Source organism: Etheostoma cragini, chromosome 6 (assembly GCF_013103735.1).
Source record: "Etheostoma cragini isolate CJK2018 chromosome 6, CSU_Ecrag_1.0, whole genome shotgun sequence".
Lineage (NCBI taxonomy): Eukaryota > Metazoa > Chordata > Actinopteri > Perciformes > Percidae > Etheostoma > Etheostoma cragini.
In genome coordinates, this window is record NC_048412.1 from 18,882,557 (window position 1) to 18,902,462 (window position 19,906).

General features: G+C 37.3%; 3 protein-coding genes across 5 annotated transcripts in view; 2 read left to right on the plus strand and 1 right to left on the minus strand.

Moving 5' to 3' along the window:
- The window catches only part of iffo1b (intermediate filament family orphan 1b), a 10,592-nt gene extending 7,821 nt beyond the window's left edge, over nucleotides 1–2,771 (plus strand). Inside the window, exons 7-9 of the mRNA XM_034874183.1 lie at nucleotides 403–492; nucleotides 1,044–1,174; nucleotides 2,107–2,771. Of these exons, the coding sequence (XP_034730074.1) occupies nucleotides 403–492; nucleotides 1,044–1,174; nucleotides 2,107–2,203 (318 nt within the window). The 3' untranslated portion in view covers nucleotides 2,204–2,771. The remainder of the gene's footprint in view (nucleotides 1–402; nucleotides 493–1,043; nucleotides 1,175–2,106) is intronic.
- A 3,759-nt stretch (nucleotides 2,772–6,530) lies between these two features.
- Nucleotides 6,531–12,917, plus strand: si:dkey-260g12.1 (tumor necrosis factor receptor superfamily member 5). Of its 2 annotated transcripts, none has more exons than XM_034874295.1 (11): nucleotides 6,531–6,773; nucleotides 6,937–7,006; nucleotides 7,188–7,257; nucleotides 7,752–7,862; nucleotides 8,048–8,191; nucleotides 10,311–10,407; nucleotides 10,648–10,700; nucleotides 11,480–11,596; nucleotides 11,852–11,874; nucleotides 11,977–12,082; nucleotides 12,300–12,917. In XM_034874295.1, the coding sequence occupies exons 2-11, from the start codon at nucleotides 6,938–6,940 to the stop codon at nucleotides 12,569–12,571; spliced, it is 1,062 nt and encodes a 353-aa protein (XP_034730186.1). In that variant the 5' UTR covers nucleotides 6,531–6,773; nucleotide 6,937; the 3' UTR covers nucleotides 12,572–12,917. The 2 variants fall into 2 exon arrangements, with proteins under 2 accessions (XP_034730186.1, XP_034730187.1); XM_034874296.1 differs by having other exon boundaries at nucleotides 6,533–6,773; nucleotides 7,188–7,245.
- Nucleotides 12,918–12,999: 82 nt separating this feature from the next.
- Nucleotides 13,000–19,544, minus strand: cd27 (CD27 molecule). 2 transcript variants are annotated; one of them, XM_034874350.1, is made up of 7 exons: nucleotides 17,942–19,544; nucleotides 17,485–17,626; nucleotides 17,277–17,402; nucleotides 15,216–15,374; nucleotides 13,829–13,855; nucleotides 13,645–13,749; nucleotides 13,001–13,465 (listed from the first exon to the last, which is right to left on the minus strand). In XM_034874350.1, exons 2-7 carry the CDS (start codon nucleotides 17,624–17,626, stop codon nucleotides 13,365–13,367), a joined length of 660 nt encoding a protein of 219 aa, XP_034730241.1. In that variant the 5' UTR covers nucleotides 17,942–19,544; the 3' UTR covers nucleotides 13,001–13,364. The 2 variants fall into 2 exon arrangements, with proteins under 2 accessions (XP_034730242.1, XP_034730241.1); XM_034874351.1 differs by lacking the exon at nucleotides 17,942–19,544 and having other exon boundaries at nucleotides 13,000–13,465; nucleotides 13,645–13,707; nucleotides 17,485–17,836.
- Nucleotides 19,545–19,906: the final 362 nt, after the last annotated feature.

A 19,906-nucleotide genomic window follows, 5' to 3' on the forward strand; every position in this document is an offset into this window, starting at 1 on the left:
CACACACACACACACACACACACACACACACACAAACACACACACACACACACACACACAGACACAGACACAGACAGATGCAGTGTCTGGCTTGTATTGGTGTACAGTGTGTTTGTTTCCAAGAAGTGCATGTAGGTATTTGTTTTCATTTACCGGCTGTGTGGTATTTGAACAAACTGCTCTCCCTTTGAAGGGAGGAGCTGCATTAGTCAGTGAAATTTGAGCTCATGGGAAGATCAAACCAGCTGTGCTTTAATTGTTGTGTAACCTCACTTAGTGTCTGATTGTGTGAATAGCACACAAACACACGTTCTGTTTCCTGCTACATTTTATCACATGCAAATCCAAATCTGGACCACAAACATACTCAAAATCTCTCTCTTCTCTCTTTGTCACAACTAGGAAGACTGTCTGGAAAAGGTGATTAATGACACAGAATGTCTTTTCAAGTCCCGAGAGAAGGAATACCAAGAGACAATTGACCAGATTGAGGTCAGACACTGCACATTCTGTATTTTCTATATTATATACAGTATATTATATAATATTATATATATGTTACGATTTCCCTACTCATATATAGTATGTTGCCTGTTTTTCCTTTACTTATTATTATTTTCATTGTGCCCTGAGAGCAAAATATCATAACATTTTGTGCCACGTTTTGTTGCAAATCATTTACATAATGACTCATCATTAAGTGACACAAAGTTCTTTTGTTTCTGATATGTCCATCTTTTATTGCTGCTTTGATGAATTCCTCAGTCCAGGCTCAAGAGTCCATTAATATATTTGTTCCTCCTTTTGGTTGTTGAATTGTATTGTTTCGTTTTTTAATCTTGCACATGTGCAATTAAACATCTCTTAAAATGATTTTTTCTTCACTTTGACATGACATAAAAGGCATAAAGCCATATGAAACTTTACAGCAGTATTTTTTTCTGCATGTACGTTTTGCAGTAGTAAACTTAACACACATGTTATGGCAACATAACTTGTAAGTTAAACTTTTGTAAAATGTCTGTATGTTTTTCTGACATCAGCTGGACCTGGCCACAGCAAAGAGTGACATGAACCGACACCTCCACGAGTACATGGAGATGTGCTCGATGAAGAGAGGCCTGGATGTTCAGATGGAGACCTGCAGAAGACTTATCACACAGAGTGGAGACCGGTAACACACGCTCACACTGGCTCTCAGTCTATATTATCTGTTGCTTTATTTTACAGGTCACTTTGCTTTAAGTTCCCTAATAACATTACAACAGTAAACAAACATTTAATAAATGACCTGCAACACAATATAATGTACACAGCTATAAGGGTATTTTGAGTGTTTATTAGTATTTGTCAACAATTAAAACTTCTCCTATAAAGACTTTTTTTATGTAATTTCTACTGTGTGTCTGTCTTTTCATACACCAGCCTCCATGTATGGGTGCCCACATGAGGATTTACAGTTGTTATAACAAACATATCAATATGCAACAATAAACCATTTAGTAAATGTTTAGTGTTTAGAAATGCTTAGTCTTGCTTTGCCTCACCTTCCTCCACCGAGGCGCTGCCAAAGAGGGAATTTCTGTTGGCAACGGAGCAATCCCGAAAGGGGAAAGTAGAGCATATAGACTAATAAGTGCTAAATAGTGGGACTTAAACTAAAGAGGGATTTTGGATTCATGGGGAAAGGTGTATATATATTATAGGTCAAACACAGACGATGAAACTGTTATTTCAGTCTGGTTACTTGGGTTGAGTTTATTGACAGTTGTTGATTTTCAGAGGAATTTCCTTAAAAGAATTGCTCCATTTAAACCCATTAAAGTTTGAATTTATCACTGACAACTTTATTCTTCATATATGTTGTAATTGTATGTTTCCATATGAATAAAATTGAAACCTTAGCATGTTCAGCTGACATTCTGTGCACTGAATAAAATACTAGTTTAAATTCCAATTAAATAGATCCCCAGAAACCTTCCTCAGATTTTACGTTTTATATCACAAAATAGTTTCTTTTTCCAACACCACATAAAAAAAGAAATGAAAGTGACACATGAAGAATATATTTCTTCATGTTCCAGCATGTGTTTCTGTCTCTTACAGTAACTCTGCGGCGCCAACGTCTGCTGAGGACGGTGACCAGAGAGAAAACGACAGGTCTTCGTCCTCTCCGCCTTCCTCCAGTGCTGGGAGATCTTGACACTTCCTCTCTCCGGCAGTAACAGGGCCTGTGGTCACGTAACCTCCACTGCATCCAGCTACAGTACTACACGGACGTAATACACACCTGTAACTATGGCAACACCATGTTTACATAAGAACCTCTTTTATTTACAGAGTCATATTGTAAATTCTTCCTGCTGTCCATGCAAGTCAACTTTGGTTTGACGAGACCTTAGCACTGAAACTGAACTGAACACTGAAACTATGATTGAATAGCTGAGCTGAATTGTTGTCATTACTACTTCATGCAGACGGTTCATTGCCCTGCATAGAGGATAGGTGGGACCTTGTCATCTTGTGTTTGAAAGCTGTAGTCAAGAAAATTAATCTAATAATGGATTGTCCTGTTGAGATTCAGAAAGTTGTGTATCCTGAATTTATTATAAGTAAAGGGGCTGATGTTCTTGCAGTGCAGTGCAGTAAACTACAGGAAAGCATAGCATGACTTATTCAATCCAAACACAGTAAAAACACTTGATAACCCGGGCATCTGATGCTTATCAAGCAAATACGTGTGGTAAGGTTAGAGTCCACTCCACACATATTAATTAGTCAGTTTGATATTGATAATGATCAGTCTTTAAAGCCTAATAAGATGTCATGATTCAGCATTGTACTGCCTTACAGCTACAGATACACAACTTGCTTTCCAGAGGCAAAGCAAACATGAAGTTATAAATAATTCATACATCCATGCTTTACTTAGCAAACATAAACATTTTTTTTTTTAAATCAGGTGTGGAGCAGCAGAGTCATATCTCCGAATTTCAAAATCCCTCCTCCCTCTTGGCAACATGAATTGGGTATGATACTGAAAACAGTAAAAAAAATAGTTTTGGTTGTCTGTCATAATACACTTATTTATTTACCTGAACCCAAACTGGATTTTATGGGAGGAATCCACCTTGAAACAGTGTTACCATGTTACCCAGTGATGATGTACTTTGGATTCCTTGGCTGTCTCTGAGAGGTAAATGTTGCAAATAAATCTACAAATAAACATTTCATAACATCACAACATTTTATTATTTTAACAACGCTTTAACAGGGGGTTGCACTTTGGTGTCAGGCCCGGGAAGAGCAGACAACACCACACTAACATTGCAACCCTCATACACAAATAAAATTGATCCTAGAATAGCTTATACCATCATCAATTTGCCAATGGGAATTGTTGAAAATTTATTTTGAAAATATCAAACTAGAGCACAGACAAGTTAATTTACAACAATTCATAACAAAGAGACCGCCATCTGAAAAGCATTGAACATCGCAGACAAAACTGTTAATGGTGCTTCATAAGAAACAGCAGAGAAGAATTCTGTCAGTGTCAGAGGGTTTTAAATGCCTTCTCTTGAAGCTGATCTGGAGTCAGTGTTGGCTCTTTGTTTTGCTCTCTGCCAATAAAAGTACCGTTTGATGAAGTGCACTGACACTCAAGTGTCATGTAGCTGTTATTAAGTAGTTTCATTTTCACCCGTAATGCTTAGATTAGAGACAGGCCCTTTATTTTTTGAGCAGAGCTGCATGTTTGAGCAGAATAACTTCAAAAGGAAAACGTAATAATGTAAGTTAGCTGTTGAGTGCCAAATTAAAATGGTCAGATTGTAAATCAACAGGTAATTTCTGTGTAAAAAAACAAAAAAAACTGTGTCTAGATATAGCTGCCAAAGCTATTTTACCAGGGTGCTTGATGTATAAAATAAACCTGTTTTTGAGCCTGTTTGCACAAAGGAAGAGCAAAGCAAAAATGTATATGAAACAATTAGCACTATTGTAAAACAAAACTGTTGACACACTGGAAAAAGAAATAGAAGATATTTCTTCTATTGATATTTCCTCATTTTCATATGTTGAAGGTGGGGTACTAGATTAATACATTTAAACACAAACACATACCTCATTTAACTTCATTTGTGTTTTTCAGGGCACGTTTAACCATAAACTTTAACTCAGACACACTGCTAAAGTAAAACATATGTTCGCATACTGCTTGAAATCATCCCTGTCAGGGGAATGCCCCCCCCACCACCCATCACAGCTCTATTATCAGACACAGTTGTTTAAATATAGTCCTGGCTGTAGTGTCTCTTGTGTGGTTGTACAAGGTGAATTATTTTTTCTGCTTCTACTACGACTCACAGTACGAGACTTTGTTTCAATAATAATGATCGTAAAAGGACAGATTTGAAGCTTATGTAATCTCATGCATGTGTGGCCGTTGGAATTAGCTGAATGCTAATCGCAGTGTTTCTACTACTGTTTGAACACAGAAGGAGGATGTGAGAGATAAATTGTGTGAGACATAAAACACGCTATTTCCCTTTGTATAGTATAGTTCTACGCACTGAGTGAGTCTCTATGTATGCATGTGCCAGTGTGTATGTTTTGGGGTCTTATGTCTGTATAGCGAGTGTTTTTAAAAAGACTTTTACTGGGGCAAATGTACAACATGAAGAAGAAGGAAACATAACCAGTCCAATTTGATATTGTCTCTATGTTTTGCATTTGAGACTAAGCTGTCTTTTTGACAGAAATCACCTCAAAATTGTAAATATTCAAATGATAATGGAGTTCTTTTTTCCATTGGTACTTTTTCTTTATGAGTGTATGTGGTTGCCAAACAAAGTCAATTTAAAAATAACTCAAGTTAAAAACAAAACAAAGCGGATCTTCTGAAATGCAAATGCTTTAGCAAATTGACTGTAAGATGTCATTGATAATATATGTGTAAAGGAAATATAGCTTTGAATATATACCTGTGTTCAAAGAGTGCAAATGAAGAATGTCCACAGTCACACACCTGGAAAGAATCTGATTTAAGACAAAACTGACTGCTCTATTGAGTTTTTGAGTAGAAATTATTCCGGTTGATAAAAAAAAAAGAGTTTTTGACACTTCTTTACAGAAAAGACAAAATACTGTGATTCAGTTTGTGTCACAAAACAATTTGTTGATAATGGTGTTGATCAAGTACTCCAGATGTGTGACAATGCAGCTTTAAACACCAAGACAGTTATTAAGGCTAAGAAGCATCACTGCAGAGCTACAGAATGTAATGTGTCAAGAGAGACTGAAAGAATAAAAGATGCAACTGAGCAACAAGATCATGTGATTATTTGCCTTTTATGTCCACCTAAAATATTATGGGTCTGTTCACTCAAATTACAAAAAAAAAGAAAGAACAATTGAGTTTAGTTTTTTATGTTAATAGCATTGACTTGGAATTACATTTAAACAAACCAACAGCAGCCACTCTTTCCAGAAACATTGTCCTGACCAGTCTACAGAAAATGTGTTGATGCTGAAATCTGTAAGGACACTGTTTGGGAAAGAGATATTGATTCATTTTTTTTTTATTTAAATGTGAGCACACCGAATGAAACCCACCAACATTCCAATTCAAAAGTATGTGCAGAGGTGGAGTAGTATATTTACTCATGTACTATACTATAAGCACAATTTTTAGGTCCTTCCCTTTTACACCTTTGTACTTCTACTCCGCTGAAATTCAGAGGAAGATATTGTACTTTTTACTCCTAAACATTTATTTTAAAGCAAACATCGCTAGTTCATTTCAGATTAAGATTTATATCACATAAAATCATAGGATGAGATTATAAAATATTATGACTAAAGTAGTGGCTCTAAACATTTTGAAATGTGATGTCTGGCCGGGACTCATTTGTATTAGATGGTGATGTGTTGTTAACGTTCACCAAAAGGATTTCCTTTCTAAACTTCTCAGATGGTTTAGTTTAAATATCTCTTTGAGGCCCAAAGACATAAGATTATCTAATAATTTACACACAGAAAAAGCTAATTGGAGAACATCCCCTATAAATTATAATATTGTATTATAATTTCAACACCCTATCCCATTAATCATGCCAGGACCCCCCAGATTTATTTTGTGACCCTTTGAAGGGGTCCAACCCCTAGGTTTGGTACCACCAGACTTAACAACCTAACTTGAATAAAAGGTAGTTAAAAATAGCTCCTACAGCCAGCCACAATATAATAACATATCATCCACAGGGGCCATTTAGGTACAGAATAAGTACTTTGATTCTTGAGTTATTTAGCTGATAATACTTCTGTACTTTTACTTGAAGTATGATTTTGAATGCAGGACTTTTACTTTTAACTGAGTTTTTTTTCACAGTAAGTTTTAGTACTTTTTCTTTTCAGAAATGTACCATCTCTAGCACCAAAGATCTGCTCTTCCATCATGACACTTTAACTGCACAGAGAACAGCTTTTTGATTAGTTCTCTTTCAGGTCTTACGGCTTTGCACAGAAAGTGATGAGGCTTTGATGCAGAAACGTTAGTCAGAGTGCCGACGGGTCTGCGTGTGAAACGTGTAAACAGGACAGCAGAACATTGGTAGACATCAGTAGGCGGGCAAGACAGGATGTCACCAGGTAAGGAAATAGTGACACAGAGGATGGGGAGAGTGAGTGAGTGAGGACAGAGGAAGAAAGAGAGTTGCACCTTGAGGAAGGTAACAAAACAATAAGAGAACAAAAGGCCCATCATACTGAAGGTAAAGATTTATATTTTAATGTCACAGCTTATTTATGATGTGATCCCTGTTGATGGTGAACTAAACTTTACATAACATGCCATTTTAATGTGGTGTTTTTGTTTTTAGCTGATCACTTGATATCCAACATTTATTTTAACATTTTCTACATTTGTTTTCATAGTATGGGACTCGTGCAATGTTTCGTGATTGTCTTGATGTTAACCGCACAGCTGGTGATTACTTCTCCGCTGGTAACAATGTCTTTCATCTTCACTTTAGTACCTACATAATTGCATAATGTTACGGAAACAAGTTGGTTCTTTAGCTTTTCAGATATAAGAAATAGCTGTCAAGTATATAAAAATGTTTAAACAAGTCAGGACTCTCCTGGAGTGTAGAGTTTTGTATCTAATTGTGGCAATGTGTTAACAGAGAGATGGGACCCAGTATTACTTTATGGGCGGCAAACAGTGTAAAATGTGCCCTGCAGGTAAGATGATGTGTAAGCATCCTCTATTCAAATATCAAAATATCAAATATAAATCAAATATGTATATATATATATACATATATATAAATATATGTATATGTATATATATATATATATATATATATATATATATATATATATATATATATATATATATATATATATATATATATATATATATATATATATATATATATATATATATATATGTATGTATACATATTTGCTTTCCTGTCTGATGCTCATTTAGCTTTGATTCACTGTTTTTAATGAGTGAATCTGCATCGGTTCATATTTGGAAATTACTATGAAGTATGCATACACATTTCTCACACTGTCTTTTTAGTGTTAATATCTTTCTGTTTGTCTTGAAAAATGACGCACTCTGCACGCTAAGTTTCTGCTGTATGACCACATCCTTCATTAGTATGCGCACTGAGTGTGCAGCCTCTGTCTGCTCCCTGTCTCATCCGGTTGTTCTCATTCGTTTCTTTCTGTTCTGTCAGGTGAGTATCAGAAGTCTTGTACGGAGTGTGAGTCCTGTCCTGCTGGAAGCTACACAATTGAGTTGAATCGTGAAGACAGCTGCCATGACTGCTACAGAGACTGCAGGCCAGGTAAAGAAACTATGAGTCATTTCTACCAACTTAACAGTTTTATCCATCACCGATGATTATGATACCAGCATGACCTTTGGGTTCTATAATAAACTGAGAAAATATTAATCTCTTTGCATTTCTAGAAATGACTTTTTTTCTGAGTTTAAAATCCCTAAAATTACCTTTATTTTCCACTGTGTCAGATTTTCATCTGAAGGTGGTTCAGAACTGCACCAGCACGTCCAATGTATTGTGCGACTGTGAGGATGGGTTCAAATGCGTTCACCGGGTCACAGGTTCACCAAACTGCAGATCCTGTGTCAAGATCCAAGAAACGACTACAACTGGTAAATACTGAGCAGTGCAGACTTCTAATTCGGTCAGATTAGACACAACCAGCAGAGGGCCTCATGATAAACCAAATAAACTTGTGATGTTCTCTTGATGACAAGAGAAGGACCAATAATGATACTGAAGGCTAAACATAAGTTGTTTACACATGCTACAGTAATGAAAGGTTGTAAAGGCTCTGATCTAAACTCTGGGGGCTCCCCTGTCAGTGAAGTGAGGAATATTAAGATCCTATTCTTGGTATAGTGATACTATAATGTAAAAATTACACCATTACTTCTAAAATTCCTCCTTAAGAAAAAAGAGACATTAGCAGGGAAATATAATCAAACATAAAAAGTAATTTTCCCTATCACAGAACCACAATCATCTTAAACATTGTTCATAAAAAAATGATGAAACGTTGCATATCCACAAATATACTTAAATCTACACAGTATATGATTTGACTTTTAAAAATTTTGAATGAATATTTTGCAATTAGATCAGCTGTAAGGTTACATGTGGGTTGAGAAAAGTCTCTAAAACCCTTACATGGTCCAAAACTCTTTAGAGATTGTCAAAAATTGCAATCAGGCTGGAACAAGACAATCTATTATGTTGAAGACAAGACTTTTTAAAGTATTTTTTTACTTCATTATACTTCAACCTTCAGTGTTGACAGTAGAAAGATGACAGGAAATGAGGGGAGAAGGAGATGGCAATAACATGCAACAAAGGTTCTTGGCCGAGATGAACACTGCAGTTCATGGTCAGAGTCTTAACCTCTAGACATTGTTGATTTTAGTGCTTCACATTAGAGTTTGCGAACTGGTCTGTTGTGGTAAAAGACAAACAACTACATGATCAAAGGGATTAATACAGGTTTAATATCTTGTGTTGCTGTTGCCAATGCTATGCACTTGTAACGCAGTCCAGAAGAGGGTTAACAGAAACATAGTTTTTTGGCTATTGTAGTGGGTTGTGCCAGACTCCCACCTTTAACTCAGTCTCCCTCTAATCTGTTATAGGGAGAGCAGGAGTGCAGTTGTGTAGTTTAATGTTGGTAGTCCCCAGAGAAGAAGTTGGTAATTTCATGGCGCAGATTAGAACCCAAATTGAAACTTAAGGAACTAAAATTGCTGAATGTTAGATCATTGGGTCAAACTGGTCAATATTGCTGTGACTTATAAAGTGTCAGGTTTAGTTCCATCATTGTGTTAATAGTGGTGTGTGTGTGTGTGTGTGTGTGTGTGTGTTTGTGTGTGTGTGTGTGTGTGTGTGTGTATGCATGGGGGGGGTTAACCCTTTTGCAAGGCACTGTATCTGTCATATTCTCATTAAGGGCTGAGCCCCTTAAAGGTCTGATGGTAGAATCATCCCTGCTCCTAGACCACCAGGGTGCCAATAAAATACAACCAGAGGCGCGGGAAGATATTTTTGCCAGGCGGTGCTGGGAGGGAGGGGGGTCCACGGTCCACGTAGAGCTAAAGATACTGTTACACAGGCTCTGTATTCTGCACTTTACCTCTGTCTCCTTTTAAAAAGTAACTAACCCCTCCCCTCCATGAAGTACAGCTGAGCTGAAGGTGCTTACAAACTACATATCCCAACATAGGGCCTACTCCACACCAAACTCCAAAAAACAGCGATGAATAAAGTAGGCCTTTTGTAAATATCTGTGTGAATGCGTATATTAGTGGCATGTGTTAAAGTCTACTCTGAGTGATAGTGCTACAGAGCCAGGTTTTCAGGTGGCGAAGAGCTGAGAAAGACCTTTTGGAACCAGCAGTAGACACTAGCAAACAGAGGCATCAGCTTTTCCACCTCGATAAAGAGCCTTCTTGTTTGTGGATGTAGAGCACCTGCAGCACCCCCACTTCCTGTGCCTATGCCAACAACAGTTACATTTTTTTCTAATTTCAAGAAGAAGAAGACTGTATCATAATATAATGTAATTATAATCATAAGTAACAATAACAGCAGTCAGTTAAATGTATGAAAATTGAAAACAAAACTCCCTTCTGAAATGTAGAATTTAGTAATTTAGCAATACAAAGAGTCTCAAAATATAAATGTTCATGTGACACTTTTTTTCTGTTCCCCTCTTTACTGTGATGTTTTTTTGTTCTACAGAAGCCGTTCCTGGTTTTTCGGTCAAAGATAAACACATGCATTCCTCAGCTTCCTCTGGACATAGCAGCACTTCCACCAATCCATGCAGCTTTCCTAAGTAAGTCATGGATTTCCTTCAAAACAGTACATGATGAGTTTCTCACAGAGTGGAATTTTAAAACTTGAAATTCACATGACACCCTACATCTATGTAGATAACTCAAAATGCTCTTAGTTACAGTGTATTACATTAAGATTATTTTAGAATTTGATTTGGACTTTATAGACATTGCAGTCAGTCCTTGTTATTTGGGTCAAATGTTTGAGATACTCAACACTTCACCCTTCCCTCAAACAGGTGTGGCACTCAGTCAGTCCCACCGACAGGAAATGGCACACATCACAAAGGAGGTGAGTGTGAGAAGACGAGTATGTAGAGAGTGTACAATATTTTCATTTGATTTCTATTGTTTTGAGGCACAATAGCTTATAGTGCCATGAATCTAGTGATGGCAATGCCAGTCATTTCAGACTGATACACCTCATTGGTTGTCATTACATCTTGTACAGACGTTCACAATCCGCAGAGGAAGAATCCTTTTGTCTTTGGGGATTCCATGACTTTTCCTCTAGTGCCACTTTTATACTATATACAACATATTTTTTTGGGGGTGAAATTGCTAGAAAACTATTGGGTGGATTTGCCATTTAAGTTGGTACATACATCCATGGTGCCCATAGGATTAATTCTACGTTGGTTATTCCTTGCGGGTTTCGTGCACCAGCAGGTCAGAGTTTTTATTTATACTGTATAATATCTCAACATCAATTTGATTGGCAAAAATCTTTGTACAAACATTAACGGTTCTTCAAATGATTTGAATCCCAATGACTTTGGAAATACTCTCACTTTTCCTGTAGCACCATCATCAGCTCAAAAATTCTAATTTGTCCAAATACTTTATGACCAAAAACCTGCAAGACTAATCAGCCTTGGCTGAACTTTGTGATTAGTGGTAATTACCAAATGTTAGCAAGCTAACAGGCTTAACTATGTTGGTGAACCTGTTAAATATTACCTGCTTCACATCAGCAGAATTGTCAATGTGAGTATATCAGCATTTAGCTTAAAGCACTGCTGTGCCTAAGTACAACCTCACAAAGATTTTATTGTTGTCTTTTTTGCTCAGACAAGATGAGCAGTCAGCTGGCAGCCATCTTGTGTCCAGTGGTTGTTGTGGGATGCGTGGCCCTTGTGATCCTGTTTTTAGTTTGCCGCCCCGGAGATGAAACATGTTTTAAGCAAGGTAAGATGGTGTTTACATTCACGACAGGTTCAGTTTCTGGTCAATCCAGGCCTTGAACTTTATGATCACAGCACTTCTGGAAAACAATGAAAACAGTTTACTGAAAGCCTTTAGAAATTACTGATTAGAAATTTGTCATTTTCTTTGTAGATGGCTAGTTGCTTTGTAAATCATTTACATGTTGATTCATCATTGATGGGCATGTGTGAAGAAACTGACTTTATATTATTCATTTATTTATTGTATGTTTTCCAGCTATAGCAAAGTTTTGCAATGAAGTAAGTAGCTCATTTCCAAGATTCATTCTGTCATGCATCTACATATATAAGCAATCATTTCTCTTTTGTTTGCCCCACACTGACGAACATGTTCTTCTTAAGGGAGGTAGAGACGCTTCTCACAAGCCAAAGGAGTCAACTCATCAGATCCCCAGAGACTCATTCAGTGCAAAGCAGCAGCCATCGGGCCTCTCAACAGCCAATCTGGGTACTGATGAGTAAAATGAAGACTTTCAAATGAAATACTTGACTCAGTTTGTGAAGTCATTAAGAAAATAAAGCATGTATAAGTTGCAGCTGTGTTTCTGTTATGAGTCTGAGTTGTACTTAGTTGTCCTACTCTGTAAACTATATGTTAATGTACATCTATAGGTCAACTGAAACATTCCTTTAAGCACACTCTTCGCTTGTTTTGGTCTCTGTAGGTCCAGTTCATGTCCACAATCCGGGGACGGTCATCTTCAGCTTGCTCAGTCAGTTTACAGGCCAAGTTGGCCCAACAACTGAATGTGAGAAGGCGGCCAAGAGAGTGATCAGCGAAGAAGAAGACGAGAGAGACTGTCCTGTGTTTCATCCCACATCCTCTCCCAGTATTCATCTCTCTGAGGAGGAGAGGAGCGGAGAGATTGACAGCATTTTCTTTCCCTCCCAGGAGCAGGGGAAGGACTGTCACGTGTCCAAAGAGGAAGTGCTATGATGGGTCATACAATCCCAGAAGATTTGTATTGGTGGTTATGACCCCTGGCATCCAGACTGATGCTAAACACATTTTTTAAAGGAAGGAACCGTAAAACTTTGAAACCAGGCGTGTGTTGGACCAATCCATCTCACTTTGGCAAACTGGGAAGGGACCGCAGTGCTCTCCAAAAACATTTTTATCTGCAGGTTCTTGAAAAGGTTGTGGTCAGTGCACACCGGAGACTTTAACTCGGGGAGGATGATTTTGTAAGTTATAATTTAAAATATCATGTAAATACACTTTAATACACTCTGCCAGCTCTCTAAAGTATTAAAACCTAAATGTTCAATGTTTTGCATAAATATCAGACATTTTGGTTTCAATAACATTTTAAAAAAAACATTTAAAAAAAGAAAACTATGTAGAAATGTACTGTATGTAAATTAAAAACATTCACATTTGATATGTAGAATCTGAATAAAATCTATTTATATATACACCTATAAAAGATGTGAAAGATTTGTACCATAGTACATACCACCGTTTAGAAACATACTCATGCATAACAGTGTGTCTCACTCTGTATTTTCAGTGTTTTTCTGATTCTTTTTCTCTGCTTTTAAACACTTTTGTCATCCAAACTTCACAAATGTCAAACACTCATGATTCCTTCCAGAAAACAGGATCAGTCTTGGAAAAAACGTTTTCTGCTGTTCCATTCGTCAGCATGGGCCCCCATTTGTCATTAATGTCCAAGCAAAGAGAAATGTTTCCCTCAAATTCTTGCTTATCCAAGTTCAGACTCTTGAACTCATACGTCACATTTACCTCGCACTTCCTGGACAGGCTTGGATACTTCTTCGTCCTCGGAGACTGGTAGTACTAGGACAGCTTCTTTAGCCAAAAGGTAACCTGAGCGACAACAGAATTTGAGGAGTTGTTTTAGTAATAAGATTGAAATACATAATCACTTTAGATGATAAAAAAACATAAATTCTTGTACATTATAAAATGATAAGACTACTATGCTCAGTGAACTTTCTGTGTTAATATATTGGTTATCTGCTCCATAATCATAATGATCTACTAACTGTGCTTGGCTTTGATCCAGTGCAGAAAAGGCTTGATTTTTGTTACAACAACAAGAGCAATTCCTGCACACAGGAGGGCAATTATCACCAGGAACCACACTGTATCTGTAAGAATGTGGAAGAGAGACATTATTTTTAAATTTTTGAAAGTTTTAAATCAACATTCACTGAAGAAAGAGCTCACCTGTGTGGTAGGCTCGAGGTTTCAGGGCTTGAGGGGAAAAGAAAAAAACGTATCAGCTCAGTGCAGGCACATGAAATAGTTGAAAATACTGAACTGTTTATGATACAGATTATTCAGTGAGATCACTCTGAGGTCTCTTATTTTTTAACACTAATCAGTAAGTCTACATTCAGAACCACTCAACAGGATTTATGATTAATTAGAGTCACCTTTTGTGTGTGACCTTACTCCATGGATACTGCAGAATAAACAAACAGTTGCTATCTAAAGTCAGAACATGTCAGACTATCTAGACTATTCCATTTTATTTCTATTGCTACAGTACAACATGATGCAATGGTTCCAGTTCTGGTGAACTTCTTTAAAGCAGTCATAAACAGGGGCGTAGCTAAGTAATCTGAGTGCCTTAAAAGAACATAGATCCCCTTTTTTATGGATCTGCTTTAGTGCCAAATGATGAAACAGATTGATCAAAATATTATATAGTGCAAAAATGACTGAATTGATTACACAATCTGCATAGTACCTATGACAGCTGAATCTACAGTCCCTTAATGAAGTATTGATACATTTGATTGCCTTAATTGGGGCAGAAAAACAAACTGTAAACACAACCCTGACATTTTCACCTTAAATTTGGAAACAAGAGTGAAGAGAGGCATTATTAGCACAATGCACTCATTGTCTAAGGGGAAGAAACACAAATAATCGAGTGAGTGAATCTGTTTGTGATAGATGACCTTTTCAAACCAACATATATCCAAAGAACAGCAACATCACACCATGGTGTCTGCATGCATGCATGTAACTAAAACTAAAACTTTTCAACAGTGCATCCTGCATGCATTTGCACACCCTGATTGACCATTGTCGGCATAAAAGCAGCTGTGATTCTGACTGCACTTCTAGCCTTTTGGTTTGGTTGGTGGTAAGATTCTGTGTTTTTGTGTGTCATCAAAATTGGTGAAGATGTGTCTTCATGTGCATGTATTGTGTCTATTTTAATATGTTTTCGTCATTTGCAGTGTGTTGAGCTACCATGGTCGTGATTGGTTCAACCTGTACACTCTGACATCATGTGATTATGCCTGCCCCACACCCATTAGTAATTTTGTTTGCAGTGTGAGAGATGCTGAACCATCTCTGTGTTTTCCACATTATATGTAGAATTTTACTGAGCAACTCATAAATTATTTTTTCATGTTTTCATATATTTAGAGTTTGTGCTTCTCACAACGTCTGTATGAAAATTAGGTTGAATTTGCAGCTTGATAAAAAAAACTATGCAACAATGCTGCATTCATGTGCATTTGAAGAGATTGGAAAAATGGTTACACTTATTATTTACTAGCTTTCAAAATAAATGCTACAGCCATTTCTCAGGTACCTGTAGTGGATGGGGGGAGTGTAGATTTGGTGGTGAAAGGTAGTATCGGCACAGTGGGCACACACTGTTTGCAGGATTGGTCTTTGCATCTGTAACCAGCTTTACATCTGCACACAGCGTTATGAGTGGCATTACAGTGTGAGCTGTATTCCATGTTTGCTGTAAAAACAAAACAAAAAAACAACAATCATTAAAAGATGGAGTTTAATCATAATTCTGTTAGTGTCTGACGAACACAGGTTGCCTGTAAAACATGACATAAATCAGAAACTGAGAAATGACTCACAAGCAGCACAGCAGGTAAAGATTCTGGTTTTATGTCACATGGCGGTTATATTACCACTTTTGATATATATATTCTTTAGAGATAGACACATTACAACTGTTATTTCCCAGTGAAAGCAGTATTTCACTTTGATGAAACGTTTTACTTTTGTACAGAATGCGTTAACGTTCATACTTTAACATAGATTCACAAATTAACAAAGAAAAAACTACCAACTCTAACTATTATGAGTCCCATGGAGCCATAGTCAATAAATAACATGGTTTTTTATAAAACCAGTACAACACAGTTTATAAAAAATGCAATGGCACTGACGTGAAACAATGACATGAATGTCAATGTCATAAATAGGTCCACACAGTAACTTGTGTTTGAAAACTGAAATTGTTTTACTGCACAACAATATTAGTACCAAAGTTGAAAATACGTGCCTCTTTTCAAACTCTGTTTGCACATCTTAATCCTTGCATAGCGTTAACACCCTGATTGAGACCAACGTAAAACCAAAAATTATTAATACTGTAGTATTGCAGGAGCAGTGAGTTTTTTTGAGTGGGTTGAATCATTTCCACCTGATTTAATTTCCATAGCCGGTAATTAATATAAAGCCCCTGCATGTGTAGGATTAAAGGTGTTTTGACATTTTGATCACCCGTCTTCATACCCCCAGTGTAATGTCAGATTGTAAAAGGTTTGTTTACAGCTGCACTGTAACATTAGATAGATCAAACTATGTTAACCCTTTGATTACGATATGTAATGAGAGCATCTTGGGGCACACATAAAAGTAAATATTCAGACTGAGAATCACATACTTTCTCTCCCTTCTGTGTTTTCCATAGTGACATTTAAAAATAAGCACAACAGGCTGTTTTCCTCACCTGTAGCATGGCACAGACCTGAGTAATAACATAGAATATGACATTTTAGTGTCTGCTGCTCTTTCCGATATTTACCACCTTTTTGTGTTTTTCTTTTTTTTTTCCACCGACATGACGATGGTCTACACTTTTTGAACCTCCTGTCTTTACCACAAATGGTGGGCTGTGCTACAGATGCTGGTGTAGATACTGTTGCAGAATCCCACCCTAAAAATCTTCTGAGCTAGTTTGTGGAGGGGTTCTCAGACCCCCCAATCGCCCCGCCTTTTTAATCTCTCTCTGACTGTCTCCCACCATGAAACAGAATGGGAAATCACCTTGCAAATGTGACCTTAGGTCTCTATATGGTTTGAACTTCTCTGAAATCCTTATTTACAGACAGAGTTGAGTAACAGCTAAAAGCACAGTTACAGCACAAAACCTATGCTGTAACTGGACTGACCACAACTCCAGAGAAATTATGACTCGCTCATCATGTCATGCTCAAAAGACATGACACACACACAAAATAAACAGGGAACCACAATGTAGCACTGATGAGGGGGATGACAGATAGTATTCCTATAGTAATGTTTATTCCACATGGCATCTACTGCTCTGTGTTTCTGTGTCAGTTTTAAGATGTCTTGCATTCTTCTTCAACTTGTATAGCCAATAATGATACAGTCTAAAAACCACATTAAACATGCACCTGGGTTATGATACATTATCAAATCTCCTGTATGAGCAATAATTCACCCTTTTACACCATTATTATTCTATTATTATTGAGTCTCTGTGAGCAGTGGCTTTAGAGTATGGTTTCTGTTGTACATCTAAAAGTAGGATCTTCACACAGTTCAGGTCTCACACAAACTTAACACAACCAGACAAAAGCTGTAGAAAATTACTTACGTTTATCGCAGTTTTCACAAAAATCGCAGGTCAGTTCTACGTTGTACTTTTCATTGAACAGGTCCCTTGTGCAAGATTGACACTCAATTTCACAAATTGTGTATGAACGCCGAACCATATGTTTGCCTGGAATAAAAACAGTATATTATATATTTTAACCTATTAGTATCAAAGATATGAACCTATTAAAACAAAGAAGTCATTGTACCTGGTGGACATTTGTCACAGCATAAGTAGGGTCGTTCCACTGGCCAGTTATATTTTCTTTCATTGCAGTTTATGGAAAGCACAGCAGAGAGGCAAGAGAGACTGACCAGTAAAGTAAAAGCAATAAAACAGAGTGGCTGCATCTGGGAAGAAGAGAAGGTTGAGCAGAAAGACAAGGTTGTGGGAAAACAATGATATATTTGATCATATATACGGTACGGATCATATATAATAACACTTACACACACTTACAGAACATGCATCTCTGTTATGCGCTTGTTATAGCATTTACAGAAGTCATAATAATAGACACAGACTTGGCAATGAAGCTACACAATATAGAATAGTAATGATAGACAATATAAGTCTTGTATAAACACAAACACCTTTCCATCTCTATATCACAGGTTTGGCTGACAGCTACGGCTGAAAACGTCTTGCTATCAGATTTTACTTACCGTAGATGTGATGGTGAGACAAGGTGTAACCTGGGACCCTTTGAGTGTGCAAATGAACAGGGGACCAGAAGTGTGTCTGGGGATTATTCATAAAATGTCAGTGATGACTCATTATGAAAGCCGTACATTTTGACGATGTTGATGAAATCTCTATGCCCTATATACTCTTATCCTGTCTTTTGCTGCGACCCCCATGGCTCTGTGCACAAAAACATACGCTCCTTCAGCCTCCACTTTTTTCCACAGGAACCATCTCTCTCGTTTCACCCAAAATCAATCTTTTTGCTGAAAAAAACAATTTCTCTTTCTTACATCCGCCTGTTCCTTTTTTTCTCAAACTTAAATGACAAGGTCATTCATGTTAAGGAGATACAGTTCCAAATAATGGCATTATTCTGATGAGTTGCTTTGCAATCTTGTGACACACAGGAGTGAGCAATACAATGAACAATACCAAAAGTGATATTGGTTATCTTATTTTATGCATGTGGAAATTCAAATATCAAGACATTACTGTGTGACTGATCTGATATATCTACCTTCAGATGTTGTGACAAGTCACATATGTTTGAATTACTCCTAACTGCATCTCTTGTGTCCAATACTTTCTGTATGTGCTAGTTTAGGTGATTATCTATCCACTGGGGTTTAAATTGTCCAGATGACAGTAAAATGCTGCAGTTAACAAACAGAGTAATGAGTCTTTGGGAAATCCCTTCTATTACAGAAAAAACTTTGTAAGTGTGAGAACTTTTTGTGTTATCACTTGATAAGGGAAGACCAGCTAATCTGCATTTGTGTGAAGAGCTTTCTCCAAACACGTATTTGCATTCACTGTCAGTGTCTCTGTTTTCATTCAAACAGTCTCCACTTCAGAAACATCCTCATCTTAAACTGGGTTAGACACATCATTTTGGCACATTCACCAGTTAGATGTCATGTGCTCTTCTCACCATCTTCATTATTTTTTCACAAAAACCAGGCCACACCACGTGACCTTGTGTCAACTGTGAAACGGGGTTAAGGTTGACAAGGCAGTATCATAAAGGGACTGCCTCTGTGGCCCCAGTGTGGCTCTCGGCACTACTCAAAAAGAGTACAGGTATGACTGGAAGAGAGATGACTGAGCATTAAAATTATTCTGAACTGACTTAGAGCAAACCTGGTTATCTTTATCTTGGGGTTTCGTTATTAGGCTGCTTGACCGAAAGAATTAGTATGATTAGAACTTGCCAGTAACATGTTGAGGTTGTTGTGTGGAAGTAAACGGATGATAAACAAAATTTAGTTTTTGCTTGGCTTGAAACTACATGCACACACAAATCTCTCCCCACAGGCTGTATGAATCTCACCATTGTGATTACTTGCACATGTACATAAAAAAAGACTTTACATGTCTTTATCGAAAATCTGCTGTACAAATTTGACAATTTTTCTGCATGAAACTATGTAGAAAGAGAGAGAGAGAGAGAGAGAGAGAAGAGAAAGAAGAGTAAAGACCTGAAGACACTTTTTTTGCTCAGTGAAAAAGGAAGGATGTGGGTTTTTAGAGGAAGCATATGTCTTGCTCTGCTGACTGAGCTCTTTCATACCAGCAAACTCACGTGAGTCTGATGGCAAGCTGAATTAACTACCAGCCTATAGTATAATTATGGTGCCGTAATTACAGTGCATTAAAGGTCCCATGGCATGAAAATGTCACTTTTTTAAAGATGCGAACCGAGCCCTGGATATCCTGCTCTGCCTTTAATAATGTGAAAGCTCAGATGGCCCGATCTGAAATATTGCTCCTTATGAGATCATAAGGGGCAATGTAACCTCCCCTTTCTCTGCTTTGCCCGCCCAGAGAATTTGGTCCGCCAATGAGAGAGAGACATCATGGCTTTCAAACAAGCAAAGTGGCAGTTGGTCAAGGCCACAGTTCCCAGCCTCCAGCCTCCATCCAGACACACACACACTGTATTT